Source organism: Hyperolius riggenbachi, chromosome 5 (genome assembly GCF_040937935.1).
Source record: "Hyperolius riggenbachi isolate aHypRig1 chromosome 5, aHypRig1.pri, whole genome shotgun sequence".
Lineage (NCBI taxonomy): Eukaryota > Metazoa > Chordata > Amphibia > Anura > Hyperoliidae > Hyperolius > Hyperolius riggenbachi.
The window spans coordinates 427,405,448-427,426,200 of NC_090650.1; the positions used below are offsets into that span (position 1 = coordinate 427,405,448).

General features: G+C 42.8%; 1 protein-coding gene across 6 annotated transcripts in view; it reads left to right on the top strand.

The window, feature by feature from the left end:
* The window catches only part of LOC137517893 (KH domain-containing, RNA-binding, signal transduction-associated protein 3-like), a 221,813-nt gene that overhangs the window by 80,369 nt on the left and 120,691 nt on the right, over nt 1-20,753 (top strand). For 4 of the 6 annotated variants that reach the window (XR_011020710.1, XM_068234966.1, XM_068234964.1 and 1 more), the window contains exon 2: nt 7,970-8,143. The exons of 1 other annotated variant lie outside the window; for it this stretch is intronic. Coding sequence is in view for 4 of the 5 variants with exons in the window: in XM_068234966.1 (XP_068091067.1) it covers nt 7,970-8,143 (174 nt within the window). In the remaining variant the exon portion in view is untranslated. Of the gene's footprint in view, nt 1-4,727; nt 4,750-7,969; nt 8,144-20,753 lie in introns of those variants that run through there. One more of the 6 variants, XM_068234967.1, reaches the window with a different exon arrangement.

Genomic DNA, 20,753 nt, shown 5'->3' on the forward strand with positions numbered 1-20,753 from the left:
TTAAGTGGTTAAATTTTAGATTTTATAGCGATAGAGGTCCCTCTAACTACATAACGACCGCGTCACGCCAATGGGCGTGAACGCGACGGCAGCCCCAGGACCGCCTAACATCGATTGGCGTCAAGTCCTGGAGCTGCAGTTTCCCAGGGAACGGCTGCGCGCATGCGCGATAGTTCCCTGCCAGTTCATGGTGCGGAGTTCCGAAATTAGCCTGCTAGCCGCCGATCACGGCTAGCAGGCTATTTGTAAACGAAAGGGGAAAGAAATCCCCTTTGTTTACATAAGTACAGCGCTGCGGTCTCCAGCAGCGCTGTACGAGATCAGCGATCCCCGGCCTCTGATTGGCCGGGGATCGCCATCCTCTCATAGGCTGATGCCTATGAGAGGCGGTGAACAGGACGGTTTGCCGTCCTGTTCATTTCTCTAGGCTAGGGGAGGGAGGAAGGAGAGGAAGGGGGACGGAGGGAGAGAGAGCCTCTATGACGCAGAAAAAAAAAAGTGACAGCAGCGATCGAACACTTCCATGCGGCATGTCTCCTTAGGGACAAAAATAGGAAGGGCGTCCGATCACCATGCTTCTTAGCTGGGCTGTGCAGGAGGCAGAAAAGCCTGCACAGCCTTGTGCAGCATGAAAGAGCCTGGTCTTTAGGGGGGTTTAACACTGCGGTCGACAAGTGGTTAAACTGTATGCTTTCTAACATCTAATCTAAGTAAATATATCCACCATATTATCTTATTGTTACGGTTTGACGGTCGCTCTATTCTCTGCTTGAGGAACAAGCACAAAACACCGTATTAAGATAGTTAAATTGCTATCATATATTACAATCTCTGCAATAAATATTTCACTAGACACTTTTTCTCTTAATTTAATAGTACATGCAACTGTGAGAAAGCAATTATAATGCTATCAAAATATCAAAAGAGAGGTTTAGTATTGTATGTCATACTCTTTTTATTTGCACTAATGGTGTCTTTGCGAAGGATTAGCTTACGGCGGTACAATTTCCTTTCCTCAGATCCACGGGCGCACTGACGCAACTTTTATAACTTGTATGTGATGTAAAAACACCTTCTGCTTCCTAATGCAAGGATGGAAATAAAATTAGAGCTGGCAACATAAGGAATTTTAAAGCTTTGGTTTATAGCCTTTCAGTAGAATGTGGTTTTATATTAATTATGCATACAAAGTTTAATTTAAAAAGAAATAGCTAAACACACTGAAGTTTTTGTGTTACAAAATTTAAAAATATTGCATGAGTTCACAGTTTCTTACGTCGTTCTCAGCAATCACCAATGGCTGCTCACTACCCCTTCCCACCAACCCTGTTAGTCTGTAACCATTGATGGGCTGACAGTCACCACCAGGAGGGCGTGGTTTCATCTTACAAATTAACAATACCCCTCCTCCTACACACTAATGTGGATTGAGCTTGCCTTTGCTGACCAGCATTATCAGATTGTTTTGGAAGTGCAATAAACTGTGTAAACAAAGGAAGACAAGTTCCTGCTCCATCCAGGGGGAAACAGATAACTATCTCTCCTTTATTTGCTCACGAATGACTTAATTAGGAGTCAATCTGATGATTTGTCAGAAAGCAGGCAATCAGTTCGCTTCAGTGAAGTGTAACTACTCATTCAAAAGACATCAGAGCAGTCTTTCACGTTCATTTTTTACGGTGTTTAACGCATTAGAGCAAACATTTAATTTTGAGTGTAACCCCATTTTAAAATGTAGTTGCACATTTTCTACTACCAGCGTGTGGTGTTGGTCCTCTCATCTGGGATTCAGCCAATTCTTCCCTATAGATAGGCTGTTCCTAACTGATCCCTTTCTCCTTACTTATGTCTGACGAATCGATAGCATCACCCTTAAAATAATCCTTTCCTGATTCAAAGTACAGCCCTTCCTGATACCTAACCCTCCCCCTACCCCCTCCCCCCCCCTACATACAACCCTTCCAAGTGTCCAAGCCTATCATCCTCCTATTGTGAACTCTGCCTGATGCCTAACCATACCCTGCCCCCAACATACAGCCCTTCCTAATGCCCAACCCATACCTTCTACCCCTCAAGGCCTTTTCCTGTCTGGTGACCTGCACTGCATTGTAAAGGGAACCTGAAGTGAGAGGAAAATAAACGTTCCCAGCTTCATTCCATTATGAACAATGCCAGTTTTTATTATTTTTCAGTCTTTATCTAGCACCAGCATCTTCCGCACCGCTGTACTGACTATATTGTCTTGTCACTAACTGTCCCTCAGAGGGGCTCACAATCTAATCCCTACTCCCTATCATCATACGTCTATGTATATATCATGTAGTGCATGTGTCATAGTCTAGGGCAATTTAGGGGGAAGCCAATTAACTTATGTGCATGTTTTTGGGATGTGGGAGGAAACTGGAGTGCCCAGAGGAAACCCACACAGACACGGGGAGAACATCGGGGCGTAACAATAGACCCTGCAAGGGATGCAGCTTCAGGGTAACACATAAGCCGGAGGGGCCCTGTGGAGAGACAAACAACTAAGATTTTGGAGATAAAAGGCTTTCTGCTCTCTGCACAATTGTTCTAATGATGACATCTACAAGTTTTGTAGACAAAGATTTGTAGACAGTCCCTATTTAGTCTGCAGCAGGGTCTTGTGTACAGTGCCCAGCCCCCAACTTCTCTACCCCTCCCCCAGTGCTCTGTACTGTAGTGATGCTGGAGAAGTCTGCAGAGACAGTACTGCTCCATCAGAGATGGACAGAGTGAGTGTAATAAGCGGAGGCTGGGAGCACACTCATGTGTCTGTTTTCTGTATGCGTTTACTGCACACCAAGGGCTTGATTCACTAAACCGTGATAATTGAAATCACGGTGCGCTAGCAACTTTACTCGTGTTATAACGCTAGCTCGACTGTGATATCAGTTATCACAGTTTAGTAAATCAAGCCCCATGTGTGTCTGTATGTGTGAAAACACGCACGTTTTATCACAGAAGCTCATGTAATTGATAGAGAAAATGTGCGCAGTGCCTCACTGCTGCCTCTTTTTATCTGCATGGGGAAAAACACATTTAAGTGGGGGCCCCATCCAAAGTTTTGCAGGGGGACCCAGTAATTTCTAGTTACACCCCTGGAGAACATACAAACTCCTTGCAGATAGTGCCCGGGCTGAACCAGGGATCTAGTGCTTCAATATATTTGTTTTTGAGTGATACCCTTGCAACAAGCATGCAACCAGCGGAGTCAGAGCAGAGACACAGCATCTGACCTGCTAGAGCTTAGAGTTTGGCCTAGTTTCAGAAGAGTTCATGTTTGTTTAACCACTTTACCCCCGCGCGTACGGATTTCTCCGCCCCTTTTTCCATCCTTTCACCCCCAGGGACGGAGAAATCCGTACTTTGCGCACTCCCGCCGCTGTCCGCGCTCCCGCTCGTAAACACGCCGCCCGCCGCTAGTAAACACGCCACCGCCCCGCTCGCCCAGAGATCAACGAACGGGAAAATCCATTCCCGTTCGTTGATCTAAGCCCCGCAATGATCTGCTGCCGCTCGGCTGAGCAGCGCGATCATTGTGAAAAAATAACAAAGTCCCAGCCTCTTTCTACTTCCTGCAAGCGTCCGGAAGGACGCTTGCAGGTCGCATGAAACAAATTGGTAATGTTGCCATCTTGTGGCCAAATAGTAAAACTACACCCTAACCATTTTTTACACACAAATAAACTTGTTTTACACAAAAAATTAACTCCTTACCTCCCACACTCCCCAATTATTTTTTTTTTGTTATTAAAAAAAAAATACACAATTTACAATTTAAAAAAAATACATAAATAGTTACCTTAGGGACTGAACTTTTTAAATATTTATGTCAAGAGGGTATAACACTGTTACTTTATAAACTATGGGCTTGTAATTAGGGATGGACGCAAAACTGAAAAAATGCACCTTTATTTCCAACTAAAATATTGGCGGCAAACATTGTGATAGGGACATAATTTAAACGGTTTTATAACCGGGATAAATAGGCATATACATTTTATGGGTTTTAATTACAGTAGCATGCATTATTTAAAAACTATAAAGGCCGAAAACTGAAAAATAATAATTTTTTTCCCACATTTTTTCCTATTTTCCCATTAAAACACATTTAGAATAAAATTATTCTTGGCATAATGTCCCACCTAAAGAAAGCCTAATTGGTGGCGAAAAAAACAAGATATAGTTCATTTCATTGCGATAAGTAATGATAAAATTATAGACGAATGAATGGAAGGAGCGCTGAAAGGTGAAAATTGCTCTGGTGGTCAGGGGGTAAAACCCCTCAGTTGGGAAGTGGTTAAGGTAGGGGAAGTTTAAATTAAAGAGGAACTGTCACGAAAATCTTAAAATTTAAAACACATACAAATAAGAAGTACATTTCTCCCAGAGTAGAACGAGCCATAAATTACTCCCCTCCTATGTTGCTGTCACCTACTCTACAGTAGGTAGTAGAAATCTGACATTACCGACGGATTTTGGCCTAGTCCATCTCTCCATAGGGGATTCTCAGCATGGCCTTTATTCTTTATAAAGACATTCCCTGAAAAAGATTTATACAAAGATGCTGGCCAGCCTCCCTGCTCGCTGCACACTATTTTGACAGTTGGACGGAGAAACTGCCATTCACTAAGTGCTTTTAAAAATAAAGAAAACCCTGAGAACCCCCCTATGAGAAGATGGGCTAGTCCAAAATCTGTCGGTAATGACAGATTTCTACTTCCTATTGTAAGTGACAGCAACATGGGGCAAAAGTAATTTATGGCTCATTTTACTCTGGGAGAAATGTACTTCTTATTTGTATGTGTTTTAAATTTTAAGATTTTCACAACAGTTTCTCTTTAAAGGGACTCCGAGCTCTAAATAAAAATGAAATCGGTACTCACCTGGGGCTTTCTGCAGCCCAGTGTAGGTCGGGAGGTCTCACGGCGTCCATCTGGCTCTTCTCCCAGGGCCTGGCCAGAAATGGCTGCCCGGCGGCTCCCGGCGACACTGGGCCCGAGTGTCGGGCTCCTTCTTCCTGAAACGTCACGTCTGTCGTCACTACGCCGGCCGCCACGCGTCATCACGACGGCCGGCGTGACAGTACTGCGCAAGTGCGATTGGATCCCTTTAGACACTAAGTACCTGTGTCCACTGTGCACTGCTTGCATCTTGTGAGATGTGATACCAGCACAGCTGCCATGTACAGCTATAGTGATTCAGATGCGGGATGCAAAAAAAATGCAGCATGCCCTCAGATTATTTCCCACATACCAATTGGATGGCCGTTAATTGATTTCAATAGCTTGAATTTTCACCATTCGAATCACATGCAGCAAAATGCTGTGCAGCAGTCTATTGTCCTTATTGCTGATGGTCTTGGTCCGGAGCGCTTTATAACTGGGTGACAGCTATCAGCTGCAGTGCATCAACATAGGGATGGTCGTAGTCAGCCAACTTCGATACGCTGGAACTACACGTAGTTTTACGCAATTACGATTCGCCAAACTACGGCTTCAAAATCAAATATTCGCTTTGTATGCATTTCTTAGACTACGCGTTAAAATACGCAATTACGCGTAGTGCAAAGCGTAGTGTATGCGGATGCTTATGCCCGTATGCAGAAAATTGTACGCATTAATTCCTCTTTAAATGCTTACAATGGGTACACTTCTATGCGTACATTCCCCTTTCCAGTGTGTAATTTTGTAAGGGAAATTAGACGTGAGTAACGCATTCGTATTCACTGCGCAATACACGTGTTAACTGCATAGCGGGCATAAACTACACGTAGCAGTAATTCACTACACGTACGGTAAATTCGTAAGCGTACTTTTGAAACTTCACCTACGAACTACGAACTATGCGTAGATGTGAACAACGATACGTAAATTTGCACTGGCATAGTTTCTGCTCATCCCTGGGAGTAACAATCACCCCTGCAAGGGATGCAGCTACAGGAGGGGGGGATTGAGAACCCGAAAGGGAGCCCTCACAGGGGCATTTTGAGGGGCAGGAGAGGCGCAGCACAAGGAGAGGGAGCAGGACCAAAACCATCAACAATAAAGACGATGGAAGGCGAGTTCTATAGCAGAACGTAATTGTGGTAAATTCGTTATCTGCATTTAAAGTGAACCTGAGGTACAGTAAGTGATATGGAGGCTTCCTGGCAGTCCTGTTGATCTTCTGGTATCTGTAGTGTCCCAACCCTGAAACAAGCATGTGGCGAATCCCATCAGACCTGAGTCAGGGTATTTGATCCGCATGCTTGTTCAGGGTCTATGGCTAAAAGTATTAGAGTTAGAGGACCAGGGGGACAGCCATGCAACTTGCATTGTTTAAATGGAAATAAATATGGCAGCCTCCATATCCCTCTCTCCTCCCTTTTAGGAGGGGCTTGGATGCTTTTGTTGCAGTGAAGGACAGCCGTGGCTTTTATTACTAGATAATTCCCAGTGGCAGGTGCTCTTGAAATTTCCGGAATGTTGCACAAACTGTGGCCGGAAGAAGCCGCTTGTGGCGGCGACTCGCGATGGCCTCCGGCACTCATGCCCTCTTGTCCTGCTCCACTCGGGTAAGCCTCCAGTCCTACACGTTCACCTCTGATGGTTCACTTTCCTTCTTGAGCGTCCATCACCTCCCAAGGTTTTGCAGTGCACCTGGCCCTGCTGGTCTTCACTCACTGACCCCTCCTTCATCATATACATCGCCCTGGATTGTTCTGTGCAGGGTGTCTATGTGCACTTCCAGACATTTTCTTATGTCTTGTACTCTATCACTGATTCTTCACCTTTAGCTGTCCGAGTGCAGATTAGTGGTCACATCATTGTCCATGTATATTAATAGTATTGCTGTACTGTATATCATGAGGGCATATATCATTGAATTATATTGTGCCATTGTTTTTATGGTTTTAATTGCTGTTATGGATCAATAAAGGCTATTTTGTATTTTCCCTATACTTGTGGTGCGGTCATTGCATGGCCATACTTTTCTCTCTTTTGTAGTTTCATTCAGTGGTTGCTTGGCCTTTCTGCACACGTGTGAGGTTATATCTGTGTTATTTTTTTAGCCTGTTATATACAATGTATACTGTTGATGGTGCTTGTCCGATTTTCGTGGTTTCATGTTGCACAAACTGTGTCCGATCTTATTTTCAGAATGCTGCCAGTTGGAGGTGCTCTTATGTTTTTTTAACCTTTTTATGGCCAACTGGGATGTGTGAGGGTGCAGGCTAGTGTTGTACACATATTATTATATTGTTATTCATATTTTTTATTATTTTTATGGGTTGAACGGATGTCTTTTTTTAATCATCTATGTAATTATATGTAAATTTGTAACATATAAAATCATTTTTTTCTAAGATTTTGTTTTTTTTTCATAGTGTCCCTTTAAAGGGAATCTGAAGTGAAAATAAAGTTATGATATCATGATTTGTATATGTAGTGCAGCTAAGAAATAGAACATTAGTTGCAGCAAAGATATGAGTCTCATATTGTTTCTAGTACAAGAGGAGTTAAGAAACTTCAGTTGTTTTCTGTGCAAAAGAGCCTCTCTGAGCTCTCCGACTAATTTAGTCAGAGAGCAATGCTGTTTTCTGAAGCACTTATTTTAACCTTCCTCTAACTGTTTCTTGTTTGGTTAAGGTGTTGCTAACGAACCTTTGCACTTTCCTACTCTGTTTCATAGTTTAAAATACAGAGTATTATTTGTAAACAGCAAATATTAGAGAATGATGCAAGGAAAAAAAAAGAAAGCTATATAACTGAAACTAAAAATATGAGACTGTTTTCTTTGCTACTTATGTTCTATTAATTATCCCCACTACACATACAATTCATTATATCATACTTTTTTCACTTTAGTGTTCCTTTAAGAACTGTTTATGCACATGCCAAATGTAGCTACTGAGGCCTGCTTATGTGACATTGTGTGACTTACAACGGCCTTTATTGTGTCACAGATCAGATGAAAACTACATACGATGCCCCGCCAAGCAAGAATGACTCCCACCCCGAGGAAGGGCACAAGTCAGGCATACTTGACAGCACGCAAGAACCCACGAAGGCCCAGCAACAGCCTCCCTTAATCAAGCATGCGGCCAAAATGATTCTTACCCTGCTGGATTCCATGACAGGTGATCTGATCGCTACCACTGACTTCCTTAACTGATTTCTTCTTTCCTCGCTCTGCGGCAGACAGGCTTACGCCACATACCTTTCATGCAGGAATATTATTTATGTCATTTACCATTTTAAAAGAAGGCTAGACTTCAATTTAATACAGAACTCCAGGCATCAATTTTAAATAAGCTCTATTTAGGCGGTGGAATAGCCTTTTCGAAAATGCAGCTGAATTCTTGAAAGACCGCTGGCGTGTTCATAAAATAAATGGGGGAAAAGTACATAGAATAGAAGCTCATCATTTCCTAAGAGGGAAACTAGTTTCTGAGATGAGAAGTTGCAGTGCAGTGCAGAGGCGTATCTACAGGGGTGCAGGCATGGCATGAGCCATGTGCGCCTCTTACTAGGGTTGGTGTTCTCCATACAGATTCTAGTTTTTATCTGGGAGATATTCTGCTACCCGGTACTATCTTTTGGGGGTACAACTGCCTGTTATTTGGGGGATATGTATAGGCTGACCTATTTCAATACTGTTATAGGCCATGCTTCACTTCAACGTGGACACAACCAATTCAACCAAGACTACACTCAATGTCAATGTTTGCCATAGGCACCATTTTTTTTCCTAAATACGCCTCTGGAGCAGTGAGCTAAGTATCTGCCCTTTCTACTGATTTCACTGAATGAGATCTGGGGCTCAATTAACTAAAGGGTGCTAAGTGTTAGCACAGCAGTGAAAAGCCGCTTTGCACGTGCAAACTACTTAGCACCAAAGTTTGCACGTGTAAAACCTTTACACTCGAGTTAGCACATACAAAGCCTTTACACTGGAGTTAGCACATGCAAAGCCTTTACACTCGAGTTAGCACATGCAAAGCCTTTACACTCTAGTTAGTACATGCAAAGCCTTTACACTCGAGTTAGCACATGCAAAGCCTTTACACTCGAGTTAGCACATGTAAAGCCTTTACACTCGAGTTAGCACATGCAAAACCTTTACCCTTGAGTTTGCACGTGCAAAGCCTTTACACTCGAGTTAGCACATGCAAAGCCTTTACACTCAAGTTAGTACATGCAAAGCCTTTACACTTGAATTTGCACGTGCAAAGCCTTTACACTTGAATTTGCACGTGCAAAGCCTTTACACGTAATAACTAAGTTATCACGCTTTAGTGAATCAAGCCCCTAGTCTCTGTAAGTACCCACCCACAAAGCTGAGATTTTCTATTCAGGAATCAGCAGCCAAGAATCACATGATTCAAATTTGAGACACATTTTTAAGGTGTAGACTAAAGGTGTCCATTAAAGCACACCTGAAAAGACAAAAAAAATGGGGCTTTTACTTACCTGGGGCTTACCAGCCCTCCATTGTGTTTTAGGTTTCTTTGTTTTGCCTGGGTCCTCAACCATTAAGCTGCTGTAATGTCCAAAGTATCTGTAATCACATTTAGGCCAGATCCACACTTTAAACGCTTTTGTGAGCGCATGTGTTTGATTAGTGCTTGCTGAGTGCTTGTTAAAAAACCGCACCCATTCACTTTCATTAAAATCGCGGTAAAAACTGATTTTAATAAATGAGAATGGGAGCAATTTTTTATCACGTGCTCAGCAAGCGCTAGTCAAAGGCAAGCGCTCACAAAAGTGCTTATAGGGCTCGATTCACAAAGCGGTGCTAACCCAGTTTGAGACTTTAGGCGTGATAACCATTGCACCACGCTGGTGAAAAGCCAGTTTAGGCGTGATAAGTTTATGTGTGATAAGTTTAGGCATGATAAGTTTAGGCATGCTAAGTTTAGATAAGTGTAGATAGTGTGCAAAGTCCCGCAAGCAAAGCAGCGCCATTAAACTCTATGCGAAGTGCACCAGACTTTGCTAGCGCAAAACTTTTGATCAGATGTGCACTGCGGCGCTAACCCAGTTGGTGCTTAAACTTATCACACCTAAACTTATCATGCCTAAACTGAGTTTAGGCGTGATAAAGGGCTTTTCACCAGCGTGCTAACTGTTAGCACCGCTTTGTGAATCAGGCCCCTAGTGTGGATCTGGCCATGATAGTCTATAGTGCTGCTGCATTTTCAGGAGGCATATGCAGTTTTGCATAGAGTTAAAAAAAGGATACAACCTGCACTACATTCCCACGCAATGCTTGCAGTCTTCAATAGAAATTAATGGCTACTGTAAAAAAAAAAAAAATGAAAATAACACTAGTTAAAACGCCCTGCAAATTGCACAATTGTGGTGTAAAACGCTTGCGCGGAATCATCTGTGATCACTGCAGGTACAAGTATGACCCCTCCCAGTCCCATTATTTGAGCCTGTTCAGGTGTGCTTTAACAGTGCTATTTTTAGTGAAAAATCGTATTTTCAAAGCAATAATTCAGAACCACAGCATTAAAAGACAATTGAAGCGCGAAGGGTTGGGGGCTGCCATATTTATTTCCTTTTAAGCAATACCAGTTGCCTGGCTATCCTGTTGATCCTCTGTCTCTGAGGGCCCGTTTCCACTAGAGCGAATCTGCTTGCGTTTCCTGCATGCAGATTTGCACAGACAATACAAGTGAATGGGACTGTTTGCACTTGTCAGGATTTCTGAGCGTCTTTCTGTGCAGAAAAAAACTGCACGGCAGAGCTCTCTGCGGTGTGCGATTTGCATACAATGTATTTAATAGGAAATTCGCATGCATTTTCGTACGCGAATTTTACCGCAAATTTTGCGTTTTCACATAAAAACAATATAAAAGCCCACAGGCACTGACATGGTTAAATTCGCATACTCATTAACATATGCGAAAACGCCCGCAAATTTGCGGTAAAATTCGCATCCGCATGCAAATTCGTTTTTGCGTTTTCTGCGACTAATTCGCACCGCACAAGTGGAAATGGGCCCTAAAAGGAAATATGGCTGCCTCCTAAAACTTTTAGCCATAGCCCCGAACAAGCATGCGGCAGATCAGGTGTCTCTGACGTTATTGTCAGATCTGACGAGATTAGGTGCATACTTGTTTCCAGGTGGGATTCAGACACTACTGCAGCCAAATAGATCAGCAGGACTGCCAATGCTTAAAAGGAAATAAATATGGCAGCCTCCATATACCTCTTACTGCAGTTGTCTTTTTAAAGGGCAGTCTGTATAAGAAGATTGTGGGTGGGCACACCATCGTCCAGAAGTTGGGTGCTTAATACTTAACACTAAGGCTGAACACATTACCTCCTTAGCGCCGGAGGTCTTCCGATCTCTAAGAGCTCCATGCTACTTCCTGTTTACACAGGAAGTTACATGAAGCACTTAGTGATCTGAGACCTCCGGCGCTAAGGAGGTATGTGTTTAGCCTGCCGCCGCCGCCTGCTGCCACCAATGATTGCAGGAGGGAAAGCGCTGAGAAGAGAGCCCGAGGTGAGGGAGGGGGGGAATGTCCCCCCTCCCCACCGATCTCCCCAACGATCCTGCCCCACAAAAGTCCCTGAGTGGGCCCTAGAGAGGTGGGGGAGGGGCCCGGATTTTTTTTTTTGCAGGGGGGGCCCGGGGATTTCTAGGTACGCTCCTGCATATATCCACAAAAAGTTGGCAACAATTGCTTCGGGGTCCTTGCAGAATGATACATTGGGTCTGTCTGATGTGGATAAAGCGTGATTTACACATGTATGTTTACGTTATGGACTTGAAGATGACATCATTGCTTGATCACTGGTTTGGGTGGGGTATCATAGGATTGAGAGAGTAGTATATATATATATATATATTTAGGCTTCCTGGATGTATCCTTTAAAGAAATCCAAACTATCTATCTATATATATATATATATATATATATATATATATATATATATATATATATATATATATATATAAAATTGGATGTATGTGTGTGTATGTATGTGCCGCCCGCGATCACTCAAAAATGGCTTGACCGATTTGAACGAAAGTTGGTATACAGATCCCTTACTACCTGGGATGATATGTTCTGGGGGTCTAGCGGCCCCCCTGCACACCTGGGCGGAGCTACAAACAGCAAATCAGATTTCATCCATTTATGTCAACGGAAAAAATGTAAAAGGCTGCTATTCTCACAGTAATCAAGCCAGAGTCCCCACACTTGGCACAGTTGGTCACTTGGTGACCGAGATAAAAAATCCAGGAAAAGTGGGCGGAGCATAAAACAGCCAATCCAATTTCATCCATTCATTTTTAAATGGGAAAATGTAAACTGCAGCCATTAGACGGTTAATTGCAGGTTTCTCAAACTTGCCACACTCGGTCACTGGGTGAATGAGATTAAGATTCAGGAAAGTGGGTGGAGCCTACAACAGCCAATCAAAATTCACCTATTGATTTTCAAGGGGAATATTTAAACTGCCGCCATTCCTACACTGTTAATGGCACTTGCTACAGTCGGTCATTGTGTGACTGGGGTTCAAATTCACTAAAGGGGCGGGGTTACAAACAGCCAATCAGATTTCTTTGCTGGATGAACTGCTTCCATTCAAACATTTTTGATGCCAGGATCCTGAAAGCTCACAAACTCGGTCATTGAGTGACTGTGTGTCAAGGTTACAAAAAGTGGGCGAAGCCAAAAACAAATTTCACTGGGAAAATATAAACTGCAGCCATTCTTACACTGTTAATGGCAAGGTACTCAAACTTTGCACAGTTGGTCACTGGGTGATTGGGATTAATATTCAGGAAAATCGGTGGAGCCTACAACAATCAATCAATATTCACCTCTTGATTTTCAATGGGAATATTTAAATTGCTGCCATTATTACACTGTTAATAGCAGGTGCCTCAAACCTGGTACAGTTGGTCACTGGGTGACTGGGGTTCAAATTCAGAAAGGGGGCAGAGCCGCAAACAGCCAATCAGATTTGATTTATTTCAATGGGAATATACAATTGATTGATTCCAAGGTCCCCAAAGCTCATAAACTTGGTAATTGAATGACTGCATGTCAAAGTTAGAAAAAGTGGATGGCGTCAACAACTCCAGGGGATTGAGCCACAAACAGCCAATCAGATTTGTTAGATTGATTTCAGCCATTCTGTTATTGGCAGGGTTTCAAACCTCACACAGTTGGTCACTGAATGACTGGGATTAATATTCAGGAAAGTGGGTGGAGCCTCACCAAACAGCCAATTAAAATTCACCTATTGATTTTCAAGGGGAATATTTACATTGCTACAATTCTTACACTTTTAATGGCGGATGCCTCAAATCTGGTACAGTCAGTCACTGGGAGACTGGGGTTTACATTTTGAAAAGGGGGCAGGCTACAAACCGCCAATCAGATTTGTTTAATTTCAATGGAAAAATGTAACTTTTTGATGCCAAGGACCCCAAAGCTCATAAACTTGGTCATTGAGTGACTGTATGTCAAGATTACAAAAACTGGGTGGAGTCAAAAAGAGATTTCCCTGGGAAAATGTAAACTGCAGCCCCTCTTCACTGTTAATGGCAGGGTTCTCAAACTTTGCACAGTTGATGACTGGGATTAATATTCAGAAAAGTGGGTGGAGCCTAAAAAAAGCCAATCAATATTCACCTGTTGATTTTCAAGGGGAATATTAAAATTGCTGCCATTCTTTCACTGTTAATGGCACAAGCCTCAAACATGGTACAGTTGGTCATTGGGTCACTGGGGTTCAAATTCAGAAAAAGGGGTAGAGCCACACACAGCCCACCAGATTTGTTTTTATTGATGTCAAGGAGCCGAAAGCTCACAAACTTGTTCATTGAGTGACTGTGTGCCCAGGTTACAAAAAGTGGGCAGAGGCCAAAACACATTTCACTGGGCCTATACTTACACTGTTTATTTCAGGGTTCTCAAACTTTGCCCAGATGGTCACTGGATGACTGAGATTAATATTCAGGGAAGTGGGTGGAGCCTATAATAGCCAATCAAAATTCTCCTGTTGATTTTCAAGGGGAATATTTAAATTGCTGCCATTTTTACACTGTTAATAGCAGATGCCTCAATTCTCCTATAGTTAAGTCATTGGGTGACTGGGGTATAAACACTGGAGAGGGGTGGAGTCACACACCGTTCATCTGATTTATTTAATTTCTATGGAAATATACAAATTATTGATGCCAAAGATCACAAAATTGAGTGTTTGTGTGTTAGGGTTAGAAAAGTGGGTGGAGCCGACACCAGCCAAAGGCATACCCGGGCAACGCCGGGTCATCAGCTAGTTCCCAATATTGAAATCAGTTGCTATTGCATCTATAAAAAAATTGCAGAGCCACTGAACCAGTTCTGTAAAGAAATGATAGATGCAGGGATTGTTCAGGATCAAATTGGCCTACCAGCGTCTGTGTTTCCATACAATAGGATCTGAATAATCTGATTGAAGAAGATATGATCATTCCATTGAAATTAAGCTGCACCTTTAGAAATCCATACTAATTGCAATTTCAATGACTGGTATTGTTATGGGGCATTTAAATATTAATAATTTGTAATCGGAATGCTGGAGTGTAGAGATGGTTAATGAGATGCTAATTATTTTGGCTTGTATGCAAATTACATGCATATGTATGCAGCTCAGACTTCCTGGTGAATTGTTTACATGGTTGCTAGCGGCTCTTTTGAATATCATAGAATAGTCACCTGTTCAAATGAATTGCATTTTTTCAGTGAATTATTCTGTCTACCACACTATATACCAGTGGTCCTTAAACTAAGACCTGCGGGCTGATTGCAGCCCCCCTAGGCTTTTTCACTGGCCCCCAAACCAAAATGTATAACTTATAGATGCGGCCCTCTGCACCCTTAAATATCAGCGGCCCACATATAGAATAGCAGTGCTGGCACCACCCATCCACATACTGTAGAAGCCAGCATGCAGTCATTCACTGGCTTCCAATCCTATTCTGCATCAGGTGACACTGCTGACCTGCTGACACTAGATGGCAGGTTGTCACCCGGGTATGCTTCACTGTCTGGTGCACAAAGACATTCTTTGGGCGTCACATGACTGAATGGCTGCTGCTAGGAGTTCTCCTCCAGGCATGATTGGGGGAATCAATACCTAGATTCAAGGTAATGTTTTTCAACATCATTTTATGTATGTTCCAGACCCCCAGTAGTCTGAAGTATGTTGACCCAGATTATTTGAACATCCTACCCAGCCCTTCAGAGATGAACTTGGTCACCTGATCAAACTGATCACATTTCTCTGTGAAATTCCTTTAAAGTGGTGGAAAATTAAGCATTTCTTCTTTGCTCTAAAAGATTATTTACAGCATAATATCTACTACCACAAAAATGTGTAGCAGAACAGTATTCAAATAGTTAAACCCAGCACTTTGTTCTTCACTGGAAAGCTCCTTGCTTCAGTGGAGAGCTTCTGGCTAAACCCAAAGAGGTGATCACATTATTTTTGTTTTTGTTCCTTTGACAGATACATTTGGTAGGCTTTAGCAAAGTACTAAAACTGAGCTGTGCTGAGTTGAGAAGCAGAAAGAGCTGAGAAGTGATCACTAGATAGATTTTAATATATAAATACAGCATCTATACAATACAAAGCTATGGAAGATTTAAGAACATATAAACTGTTCTAAATTGGGACTTTGTAATTTGCACAGAAGAAAATATGACAACTGTAAGGGTTATAAAAAGTAGAAAAACACAATTGAATTGAATGTTATGTCAGAGTTTTATCCCACTTTAAAGAGAATCTGTATTGTTAAAATCGCACAAAAGTAAACATACCAGTGCGTTAGGGGACATCTCCTATTCCCCTCTGACACAATTTCGCTGCTCCCCGCCGCATTAAAAGTGGTTAAAAACAGTTTTAAAAAGTTTGTTTATAAACAAACAAAATGGCCACCAAAACAGGAAGTAGGTTGATGTACAGTATGTCCACACATAGAAAATACATCCATACACAAGCAGGCTGTATACAACCTTCCTTTTGAATCTCAAGAGATCATTTGTGTGTTTCTTTTCCCCTGCAGCTATCTTCCACTGAAGTGTCAGGCTGTTTCTTCCTGTAGAGTGCAGACAGCTCTGCCTGTATGTAATTCCTCAGTATGTGAAAGCCCAGCCAGCTCAGGGGAGGATTTATCCAGCTTGTAAAAGATAATAGAGCAGAGCGAAGCTAAATAACACACAGGCAGTGTGCAGAGAGGGGCCAGGAGGGGGGAGATGCATCACAGAACCACAACACTGAAGAACTTGGCAGCCTTCCAGACACAGGCTGACAAGTCTGACAAGAGAGAGATAAGTTGATTTATTACAGAGATGGTGATAGTAGAACGTGCTGCAGTAAGCCAGAGCACATTAGAATAGATTTTGGAACTTGTAGGATGGAAGAAAACCGGATGAAATTTTTGTTACGGAGTCTCTTTAAAGAGGAACTCCAGTGACAATAACATAATTAAAAAAGTGCTTAATTTTTACAATAATTATGTATAAACAATTTAATCAGTGTTTGCCCATTGTAACATTTTTCCTCTCCCTGATTTACATTCTGACATTTATCACATGGTGACATTTTTACTGCTGGCAGGTGATCTCTGTGGTAGGAGCTGCTGCTTACTTTTTATGGCAGGTAGGAACAACAATGCAATGAGGCTCCCACAGTGTGATGTCAGCACCATGGTCCTGACATCACACCGTGGGAGGGGTTTCACCACAACATCAGCCATACAGAGCCCCCTGATGATCAGTTTGTGAAAAGGAAAATATTTCTCATGTCTAAGGGGGTATCAGCTACTGATTGGGATGAAGTTCATATCTTGGTTACGGTTTCTCTTTAATCACCCAGGTAGTTGGACAACCGGGAAGGCATAACACATGAGTGTGGGGTTGTGCTCCCTGCTCAATACCAACCCACGCGGCTTTTAATATTGGGGTGGTTGTGTGAGTGTGTGTGTGTGGGGGGAGTCCTTGCATAAAACCTTGCCTATTTTGAACAACCTTGCCCACTTTTATGGGCAAAGAAACTCTTTTTGGATGCCAGAGAGGGTATGGCGAGGCTGCAGCTCAACCCCCTGCTTCCAATCAGGATGGCACCTGCAGAGAGTGAGCTGTAATTCTGGCAGCCGGTATCGGTGATTGTAAGAGAGAGACTGTCTATCGGAGATTCAAAACTGGGAGCATTGTGGATCACAAGATTGAACTGCTTGGCAATAAAACTCATGTCACTTATGTTTACCTTATTATACCATTGGGGAAAAGCAGACTTGTCACTTGACACAAAGGGGATTGGAATCTTTTTTGTTTCGTTAAGTGGAATGTGGAAGTAACTGTCTTTCTAAATCAAAAAGCACCACTCCAGGAATAACCGCCACTTCTGTGATGTTGACCATATTAGAGAGACATTTCTCTTCCCACAATGCATCACAGATATCCAGCTGTGAAGGGTCTCGTTATCAAAGTGTGGATCAGCAGAACATCATCACAGCCACTTAAAAAGAACGTTTTTACATTGTTCTTCAACAAATTACTCAGCGGGTTCCTTTGTTATTAAGTGGCTGTTGAATGGGGAATATGAATGGGGAATAACTATCTCGTATAACCTCTGAAGTGGTGGTTTTTTAATTATTTTATTTGAAACTGAAAATGCATAAAAAAAAAAGTCCAACACAAATCGTCGTGTTTTTTATTAAGTTCAGGTCGTAATTAATTTGTGATTTTATCAAATATGAGTCTTGTATGATGTTTTTACTGTAACGTCATAGTGTACATACAGAGAACCCGAGGTGGGGTTCTGACAATGAAATCTGCATACATAGGCTGGGTCTGCCTATACAGCCAAGCCTCTGTTGCTATCCTCTGCGATCACCCATAAATCACAGCCGTGCTGTGCGGGCTTTGTTTACCTCTGTATTGTCAGTCTCGGTTCTCCCAACTTCCTGCAGAGCTCCGGTCCCCGCCCGCATCCCTTCCCTCCAATCAGCGGGGAGCTAAGGGATGCCGGCGGGGACCGGAGCTATGCAGGAGGCGGGAGGAGCAGCAGACTGACAGTACAGAGGAAACACAGCCCGCTGTGACACGCTGCGTGTCAGCAGCGCGGCTGTGATTTATGAGAGATAGCAGAGCGCAGGGGGGCTTAGGGGGGGACTGGATAGCAACAAAGGCTGGGCTGTATAGGCAGACCCAGCCTCTGTATGTGGATTTCATTATCAGAACCTTACCTCGGTTTCTCTTTAAGCCAGAGTTCCCCATATCCTGAAGGCCCACCAACAACAGTACATGTTTTGCAGAAAACCACAAACATGTACAGGTGGGGTAATTACTGTCTCAGCAGAGCTGATGAACTACCTCTATGGATTTCTACAAAACATGCACTGTTGGTGGGCCTTGAGGACAGGGTTGGGGAACACTGCTCTGGGCCATGTTCACAGTGACCGTTGTGATGCATTCCCTGTAATAGCAGAAACACAATGGATTGGGAAAGTGGTGTCACACATTACCCATGTGTTGCCTCACATGCAGTGAAACATACAGTCAATGAAACGTATGCTTCACTGGAACTGTTAGCACATAGGTTTTGCAGTAATGTACTTCATGCAATGAATTACCATGAGACACTCCGCAATGCACATACTGCACATAGCATGGGTGGTGAATTGCAGTGCAGTAAGCCGTGTTACAAAGCAGCCGTTACACCACACAACTGTGAACGTGGCCTTACTGTTATGTAAGCGTTGTGGTCTTTTCTAGGATTATGGTCCCTTAAGTGTAGAAATGTAGGTCTGACTCACGGAATAAAAGTATAGGGGTCGACTTATACACGAGTCATAAGCAACACTGAGCACACTGAGTAATGTGTGTACTAATAGTGACATTCCCATTTACAGCAATTTAGCCTTGATAAAGAAAATGCCAAGAAAATACAGGTCTGATAGTCTTGGCCACAACAATTAACAAGGAAAGGGACAGGAGGGAAATGCTGGGCTGCAGGAAGGGGAGTGAATAATTGTTGTATTTTGGGGCCTGGAGAAGGTAGTGGCTGCACTTATAGGGCAGAAGGGGTTAATGGCTGCAATACTGTATGCAGTGCAGTCATTATCCCCTCCTGAGCCCCAAGTTCAGCCATTAAATTTGCTGGGTAGACTTATACGTGAGTCAATAAAAAATTCCAGTTTAAGAGGCTCAAATATTGGAGTCGACTTTTACACAAGGTCGACTTATATTCAAGGATATACAGTAATTTATAAAATTGGAAATACTTGGTAGTATTAGACCAGTCAGAGAATTCAGTGATTTACAGTAGTATTTGAGTCTTGTGATTGGTCAATAATTACCACACCAATCTGATTTTCATGGAAACATTCTTCATTCTCTGATTGGTCCAATGCTTCTGTGTAAGGAGTATTTAGCCAATTAGAGTAACTATTCAGAAGTTTTGGAAAGTCGGAAATCGGATTACCGGTGGTAATCAGTAATCTGCATTTTCGTAAATTGGGATTTCCACAGATTGAGAAAATCTGCATTTTCGACCATCCCTACCAGTTAACCCTTTGTGATTGCTAACAAAACATGCACTGCTCTAGGGCATATTTGGCTAAAGGGGCCCATACACTGGTCGATTTTAGCCATCGATCGATCAATTATATAGAATAGATTGATAGATTGGAAATCGATTCCATCGATTCAGCTGACCGATCAATTTGCGGCCAATTTCAATCGATTTGATCTATCTGACTGGATGGAAAATCTAGGTCGATCTGCTGCTGACAGCAGATCGATGGCCCATAAAGTTGCTTTGGATCTAATGATCCAATAATGCATTTAGATCAATTTCCAATATATTTCCGATAGATTTTCATTCTGAAATCTATTGGGAATCTGTTCCTCGTGTGTGGCACACATCAGATAGATTCCTGACAGATTCAACCTGACAAGCATCTGACAGAAATTTATCTGATGGTCAAATCTGCTGCAAACCTATCAGTGTATGGCCACCTTTACTTGTTTCTTGGACAGTAATGTGCAGTATACTGACCTTCCCATTAAAGTCCCTCTTAAAGGGAACCAGAGACAAACGCATTTTAAAAATGAAAGAAAGATGTTATACATACCTGGGGCTTCCTCCAGCCCCATAAGCCAGGATTGCTCCCATGCCGCCGTCCTCCGCTGCCTCTATCGCCCGTACCGGGTCCCGTCAATTCCGCCGGATGCGGCCAGTTGTACTCATGCGCAGGTGCTTCCTCCAGCTCTGTACGCATGTGCCTGCGCAGTACGGAGGGAGCGCACTGCGCTTGCGTCGACTGGCTCGACTGGCCGAAATGTCGGGACCCGGTACCGGTGGACAGAGGCAGCGGAGAAAGGTGGCATGGGAGCGATCCAGGCTGATGGGGCTGGAGGAAGCCCCAGGTATGTATAAATATGTTGATTTATTGTCTCTGGTTCTCTTTAAATGTAAATGTACTCTGAATCGCTTATATACAAAGTACCATCTATTATCTAATGATCCCTAGCTGCCCTGGTAGGTGACGGAACAAGCGACCCTTAATTGCTGATTGAGAGAACTATGCTTATGGTTTACCCATCCTTAATTATGTCCTTCAGTTCTCTGATTAGAGGTGTGTTTAAGACGGCTGATTTGTTTGGCAAAGCAACTCCTTGATAGAACATTTCTTACTTAGCAGAACCCTATTGTTAATTTTCCCGGGGG